The following is an 8,327-nucleotide window of genomic DNA, read 5'->3' on the forward strand; positions in this document are numbered from 1 at the left end:
TACCAGAGCTCTCCTTCATGGTTGTGTTTCTCCATCTTTCATCCGAACACAAAGAGCTCGTGTTCGAATTCATATCAGCCACCGCCTCCATAATCAAGCACGCCTTGCTGACACACTCCGGCAAAGCAAAAGCTGGCTGCGTTGTGGCGGCACTCACAGTGTTCTTTTTATGAAAGTTTTGAATATCCTCAAGCAACAAACTTGCATACGAAGGCGGACTTGGACTCGCACTCAGACTCGGACTAGGTTCAGAAACTGGCACCGGGTTCATGTCTAGGTCCCAAGATAGCCTTCGCGTTCGTTTCGTATCACGGGGGCGTGCAGATCTACCAGCATTGTTATCAATCTCCACCGGTGACTTGCGCCTGTAAGCCCCCGCCTCTCGGCTGCTGCTGCTTTCCTGGTCTTGACTTGTATCATCACTGAAAACCCTTATCCGGGCCGGAGACACATTTCGCCTAACATGGATTCTCTTAACCGGACCAGCAGCCGCCGCCGGTTGTTGGACAGCTTCTACATTGGTAGTCTTATCAGTGGGCGGGACGGAAACCATTTTAGCGGGTCGACTGGGAGGCGGATTAAGATTATTTTTACAAGTAAAGGGCGATTGGGATCTTCTTCTACTACTAGGGGATATGCTTATTCTTCTTTCTTTACTGTTAGATCTTCTAGAAGGGGATATGCTTATTCTCCTCTCTTTACTATTAGACCTACTACTCGACGAAACCCTAAACTCCTGCTGCGGGTGACCATCCAGTGCATCGTCAGCAACTGTATTGCAGTCTGAATTGGAACGAGAACGGCGTCTACTGTAACTAGGGTTTTGAGTACCGGAGGAAGTGTTCCGGCTGAGCGTGTGGCATTGTACGAGGACTGACTCGACATCTTCGTTAGTGAAACTGGGGGTTCGGAGGCTAGGGAGGATTTTGTCGGATTCTTGGTCAATGTCGTGACTGACTCGGTGTTTGATTACGAATATCTCCTTTTTGAGGTCATTGGGAGGTGGGTGGTCGTCGGTTTCCGGCGTGAGAGCAGCGGTGGTGTTGGTTTTCTTGCTGAAACAACAACCCATAGAAGAAGAAGAAGAAGAAGAAGAAGAGATGAGGGGTTAGGTTAGGTTTGTTTTGAAATTTTGGTGGAAAACTGAAAATGAATGAATGATGCACTGTTAATATTTTAAAATTACATATGTGCAACATTTTATGGAAAGTAATATGTAAAGTCGTTTCTTTGTTGTTTTCTATAAAGAAATCTGATACTTGTAAAACAAAAATCTCCAACACAGTCACTCACCACTAGTTTCTTCTCTACCCTTTTATTATTATCTTCTATTTATAGTTTGTTGATGTTCAGTATTTTAACATAAAAAGTGAAAATCCATCTATACAAAGAATATTCTTAAATGGAATCATTTAGAGCTTTATAACATGTTTAGTTTTAAGTACAACTTTGTAGTTCATTGTTATAAACCAAACACTTATTACTTATTATCAGTGACGAAGCTTATTACACGAAAAAGCAGGTGGGGTTGATGCGGATTCAATACGTTTAAAAGTTTTCATAAATAAGGGTGCCGGGCTCAAAATTTTAAGACTAAAACTGGTAAGTTTACACCATGTGTATAAATTTTCATACGAAAACATGTAAATTTACACTACTAAACAAAAAAACTAGAAAAGGAGGGTAGAGACCCGGGCCTAATGGAAGCTCCGTTCATGCTTATTATTTTAGGTTAATTATGCAATTAATTAGATACTTTTAGAAAGAAAGTTTAAAGTCAAAATGAATGTAACAATGTGTTGAAAAAAGGATAAACTTGATTTGATATTGATTGTTTATTGTATACATTATACACCAATACAAGAAATGAAACCAACTATGTAACAAACATTTTGATATCTATATCACACACTTTTTTCATTTTCTTACTGGCTATTACAAAATCATACCTAGAAATGGATCATCCATGTGTTGAGAGCCATTTATCAACTTTAACATTAGTCGATCTCGACAGAAACTTCATGCAAATAGGAGGATTAACACCCGCCAAAGCCAGTATCGAACTCGGTAACGTCCATATCCCATCCCCGCAAATCAAACCCGAAGCAACAGCAGGCCCGAACGCAGCCGCTTTCGCCTTATTAACCTTGGACCAGATAAACAGTATCAAACTCCCAACACACATATCAATCGCGAAATACCCTCCGATATAGAAAGGAATCGCCATAGCCATAGGAATCGGAATAAACCGAGCCCGATTCTTCCCCAACATATCCCTAACCCCATTAACCGCAATCGCAAAAGCAAAGAATATATAACAAAGTGTTAGGCATTTTCGAGGCAATGTCGAGAACCCTTCGACACCCAAAATTGCCATGTTTCGGTAAATGAGCGCATACGGTGCGGGGTACTCGGACCCGGGGATCCCGAGGTCGTCAAACGCGTTGTAAAACAACCAGAACACGCACGGGGAGATAATGCAGCCCATCGCAGTCCCGATCACTTGGCTCACGAACATGGATCGGGGTGAAGCTAATGTCATGTAACCGGTTTTGAAGTCCTGGGATAGGTCAGATGCTGTCGAGACAATATTCATCATGACCCCACACGCGGCTAGCCCAGCTAACACGCCCCCGTTTGACCCGCCAGCCCAGGCTCCGATAACAAAGATCGCAAGCTTCCCGTACGTTGATGCTAAGGACCAGTCGGTTAACCCGCATCCGTAAGCGTTGCAAAACGCTAAAGCAGGGGCAAATACGTAAATAGCAGCAATGTAGTACCATTTGAGTTGGTGGAAGATGTGTGGGAGAGTGACAACAGAGGCGATGGCTATGGTTAAGTAGCCGGCGATTGCGATCCACGTGGGGATTTGGTCTTTGAGAAAGAGACGGGTGCGTTTTTGGTCGTCATAGGAAAGGGAAGGAAGATCAGGCGATGAGTTTCCGGTGATCGGGTCCGCTTTGGTTTTGTCTTGAGTGAACTGGTGGTATAAGCCGAATAAAGTGTGACCGAGGACTTTAATAAAGTTGTAGAGTCCGTCACCTAGGATCATGGCTATACCAATAAATACCTACAAATCATATAAAGTGTGAATGTAAATTTACTGAATGAACTTAACATGAAATCCGCGAGTTTAGATGTAGTCTAAATGTGTTTGGGTCGAATTGGCAAACCAGGGGTGTGTGTCTTGTGGAGCCTTGTGAAAACTGGACGGGACCAAACCCAAAATTTCTAGAAAATCATAATCGAAGACTGGACCAATATACCGAAAATGCTTAATTGGTCTAAGGTCGGGTAAAGACCAAATATTAATTTCTTTGGCTAAAATGTTTCTAATTTTGGTTTTTACCTAGACTAGATCAAACCCAATTGCACACCAAAATTAAGTTCAGCAACTGAACTAAAAAGGCTTAATCAGGTCGGAACGGGTACTCTGGATACTCGAGCCAACCAGAATCTTGCTCAGCCCTAACACGAACACATGTATCTGAAAATGCTTATTTATAGGTTTTAAAAAATGTGTTTTTATATGTTATGATTCAAACTGATTAGGAATTGTAGGTGAAAGATAAAAAAGGAATGAAGATAAGATTTTGTGCCTCATTAATACTTCAAAATGTAATTGTTTAATACGTGTTTTTTTACAGTAAATTTGTAAGTTAAAAGTGTTGCACTGCAAAATATATCAATTTTCTAGGTTAAACAGGTTGTTTTAACACAATTTTTGGGTTGGTGGTGGGTTCGACCGTTAACTTGCAAACAAGACTGTTTATTATCTCTGGTTAAAACCTAAATGAAGAATTAGAAACAAGAATATATGACTTTACCCTGTAACCTTGCAAGCCATGAAGACTACTAGATGGGAGATCTGCTGGATACCAATCGCCCTTTTTCTCGTTTATGAGAGGCCACATTATACCCCATGAAAGAATTGCTCCGACCAGTAACGATACATTGATAAGATAAGGACAGATCATCCCCACGCCAACATAAGTAGCAGAAAAATCAAAATAAAACCTGCATTAAACGACAGAAGTTAAAGTTGTTGATAACAAATAAACACCAAGGAGCAATGCAAATGCAGGTAAAAAGTAGAATAAGACATACTTGTTTTCAAATGCCTTAAGACCGAGTGTCGGGAAGTTTGCGAATCCACAATCGTCTCCGCCTGTAAAGAACCACTGAAAGAAACCCCATAGGAAACTGAAGGAGAAGAATTTTCCTAAAGTTCTAACTTGTTTCCTGTAATGACAATTAAATAAAGAATGAATAAATTAAGAAAATGATGATGATGATAATAATAATAATAATAATAATAATAATAATAATAATAATAATAATAATCATACTTGGCTAGCTTGGCACCCTGTGGGGTATGGAAGCTGTTAATAAGATGAGCGGTTGCAGTGCCACTTGGATAAATCAATTTGAAGTCAACGATCATGATCTGCATAAAGTATAGAATCGGTTACAATCAATAAACGGAGTGACAAGAAAAGACTAATGTGAAACGAAAGATTTGTAAGAAGTACTTTGCGAAGAGGGACGACAGAAAAGAGTCCGAGGAAGCTAACAACAAAAAGAAAAGCAATCATCCATCCAAGAGAAGGGTTCTTGGTGTTCAGATCTTCATTTGCTTCATTTGATTGCTTAGCAATTATGTCACTCATCCCAAATAAGTAAGTACCAAACCCTCCTGTTATAAATGTCAGTTGCAAGTTATTCATCACTTCACATTACATTGGTTAATGTTTATGTAGTTGGTTGAGAACCTTTAAATTTGAATTTGAATCTGAATCAAACTAAAAACAAGCCGAATTTGAACTCGAAGTATATATTTGATATATATAAATCTACTAAGATAGGGGAGGATCTATGCAAACACAAATTATTGTGAGAATATTATAGAAAAATAATAAACCATTATTTTTCCGGTCTTAAAAATATTGAATTGAAAGGAAACTAGAAAAAAAGATAATTTAAATATGTCTTTCTTCATAAATAATCATAATCTAAGATATGGCAAATTCCACTTAATTTTTTCTTTATGTATGTAAAAGTGGAATTATCAATAAAAAAAAATTAAGTTATTCTTTTTGTATGTAACCTACACATTTTTAGGTAAATAGTACAAAATGTTGAATTTTCCATGTCTTTGATTATGATTATTTCAAGTAGTGGAATTTTTCATGTTCACATGTCAGATTGCCAGCTCAAGGATACTGTTTATAAGTCGAGCATGGGCCATTATACCACCATGCTCCAATTATATTTATAGGGAGAATCAAAGGTTTTTGATATTTATAATTTTCTTGATGGTGACACAAACACCCCCACAAGGCCACAAGAAAGAAATTAATAATTTCCTTTTATTTAAAATGGGAAGACATAACAATTTTGGTTTTGGTTTTGGTTTTGGTTTTCTTCTAAGGTATATCCCGGGTGATCTTTATCCCAGTTTCATATTATTTCATTCTTTCCAATAATGGTTTTAGAACATGTTGCAAACTGAGAGAAACCTAAAATCACTTCAATGTTAAATTCAGGTGATTTACATATCTTAATATTTGTAGATACAAGCAAATGCTTTGGTCGAAGGTTTAGATCTTCAGGTTAGATCAATCCTATATGTTTCCTAACTAGCAATTTTACTATTTACAGTACTAACTTTCACTTTCGTTGCAAATACAATCTTGGTCTAACAGAAAGTTGAATGCTCTGCTCCTAACTAGTATTTATGTCGTTTCGGACTTTCAAAACAATTTATAAAATTCTGGTTGGGGTCAAAATTACTCAACTGTTAATATCAAATGTAAAGTGTATTTGTTCTAGTATTGTGTATTTGAAATTTTGTAAGGATCAAAGAGATAATAAGGCTAAATTACAAGAATTATTGAGGCAAGTATATATGTGAGTGTATGAGTGTGACAGACACGGTCGACTCACGAGTGGACTTGGAAAATTACAGGTGATCAAATGTGAACCACACGATTAACACCCCGGTTTCACGCCTGTTTTTGTGCTAGACCCCACACAACTTGTACGTGGACAGCTTCATCAGAAATTTCCAAGAGGTAGATATTTGGTGTAGATTTATAATTTAATAATTATTACAAATTAGGCAAGAAATAAGTTAGTATACTAGATAAGAGTTTCATTATAAAATATAACTATGAATTCGATACTATTTTCATTATATATAATGTTGTAAATAGATACATATAAAAAATGATAAATATAATAAATAACAAATTATCTCAAAAAATAAAATAAATTGTGTATGACTTATATTAATTTTTCTAATCGAATATGGAAAGGGGTTAGATAACATAAGTTAAATTGTTTAATTAATATTAATATGTTGACATGTTTATGAAATAGTGATGTCACGATATTTTGCTTTATTTTGTACATAAAAAGTGACATGTATGTTGTAGCGTATTTTATCTTTCTTACTTGACTTATTAGCATAAAATATAGCCACGTTTGGTCTGGCAGTATCTAGATAACCCAAGAACCAGAAGGTTGTAGTGTCTATCAAGATTATCAAATTGACTAGATCAGATGTATGTAATTCAATGGTTATTTCATTGTGAAAATCCAAAGTATCCAAGGACCAGGGTATAGTATAAGAGTAACATAGTAAAAGTGCAAAAGTATGGGGTGTATAATAAAGTAATTCATTTTTATAAAAAAATAATAAATAGTAAGGATAACTACGAAGATTATAATTATTAACATTTAAATAATTAAGAAACTTCATTTTAAAACATTTATTACGAAAGCGACTAATTAGTTAGGAAGCGAAGTGATCACTTAATTCATGTCCCTGTTTATGGGAACGAAATTCGGGTTCAAAATGTGTGGGAAATCATGTGATTATTTTAAAGCAATGAATTATGTTTTTATATAAATAAATAAAATCTCCCTTGACTTAAAATGAAATCGTGAAACAATAGAATTTTTTTTGATGTTGTTTCAATTTTGTAGTTTTTTAATAAGTATTAATTTTTATAGTTTAAGTGATTTAAATGAAAAATAATTTGATTACTAAATTGTGAGTATTTTTTTTTTAAATAAACTTAAATAGAATAATTATAAATTTAGTTATTATTTAGCATAACTTGTTTTTCCACAATCCTCGGTTTTCCTTCTTCATATTAAGCTTTAAAAAAACTATAAATTGTAATCACGTTTTATATGTATTCTATTTAACTTATTTTAAAATTAACTTCTCAAAACAAACAATGAAACTTCAATACTCATCAATTTCTATAACATCAGTTAATAAGTTTTGTAAGCATTATTACATTTCTTGTTTTTTAATGAGGTTTTAGGTTCAAAAGGAGTGTTATAAAGATTAGGTACCAAACTATAATTTCCAAATAAATTAAAATTTCTTGCCGTTGAAAAATAAACAATTACAGCAACCACACCCACATAATTATTGATGCCTTTTGTTATTATTGGTTGGACATGATTTGAGATCTATATTTCTTTAAGTTGAAATCTCGTCGTCAAGAAGTAAATTAAAAAAACATAACTTACCAGAGAAGGCGATGCCGGAAGTAGCGACTACGCACGTCTGAATAACGGTATTCTCTTGTCTGGTAAAGGGCTGATTCAACATGCCAGACTTATCGAGAAACTTGGTCCAGGTTTTGACGAAGAAGAAGCCTAAGAGACCGGCGGAGACGTTCAAGGAGGGAATGATTCCGGTTGTGAGGTTAAGCTTCATAACAATGAAGGTGAAGAGAATCCCCAAAATAAAACTCACCAGGAATGCGCGGAGAGTGAGCTGGTTCCGCCACGGTGGAACCTTCTTACTCTCGAATATTCGCTCCACGGAGTCGAAGTCAGTCGTCGAGGAGCTGTTTCTTTTCGTTCCGCTTCCGTTCTGCGTATCTTCTTGTTGTTCAATGGTTCGATCCATGAGTAGTACTGGAATGAATTGATGATGAGCCTGCAATGGTTTGGGGATAATTAAAGGGCGGGACAGGACTAGGAGTGTGTCGTTATCTTGACCTGGATTTTAATAAAATGGTTGAGGTGGAATTGACGGAGGAATGGAATCTGGATACAAAGATTCAATGGGACTAGGAACGTGATGGGTCGTAAGTAATGTGTGAATCCGTTGAATGTGGAGGAGATATTTGTGTTTTATTGGGGAAAACAACCAATTATTATTATTTCTATCATTATTTGTAAATCTAGATAGGCCCATAGGGACTAGTGGAGGTCTAATGCTTTTAAAAGTGAACAAAGGTTTAACTTGTTAGGTCATGCCTAGCGCCTCCCCACCCCGATAGATCCCCTAAAGTGCCGAG

General features: G+C 36.3%; 1 protein-coding gene across 1 annotated transcript; it reads right to left on the bottom strand.

The window, feature by feature from the left end:
• Window positions 1–1,799: 1,799 nt before the first annotated feature.
• On the bottom strand, window positions 1,800–7,933 carry LOC143595528 (putative metal-nicotianamine transporter YSL7). Its single transcript, XM_077074514.1, has 6 exons — window positions 7,549–7,933; window positions 4,533–4,696; window positions 4,350–4,447; window positions 4,108–4,242; window positions 3,828–4,017; window positions 1,800–3,070 (listed from the first exon to the last, which is right to left on the bottom strand). The coding sequence occupies exons 1-6, from the start codon at window positions 7,931–7,933 to the stop codon at window positions 1,961–1,963; spliced, it is 2,082 nt and encodes a 693-aa protein (XP_076930629.1). The 3' UTR covers window positions 1,800–1,960.
• Between the last annotated feature and the right edge of the window lie 394 nt (window positions 7,934–8,327).

The sequence above is a fragment of the Bidens hawaiensis genome, unplaced genomic scaffold (assembly GCF_021521415.1).
Source record: "Bidens hawaiensis isolate Kalapana, Puna unplaced genomic scaffold, B.hawaiensis_p1.1 tig00045301_1, whole genome shotgun sequence".
NCBI classification, from domain to species: Eukaryota; Viridiplantae; Streptophyta; class Magnoliopsida; order Asterales; family Asteraceae; genus Bidens; species Bidens hawaiensis.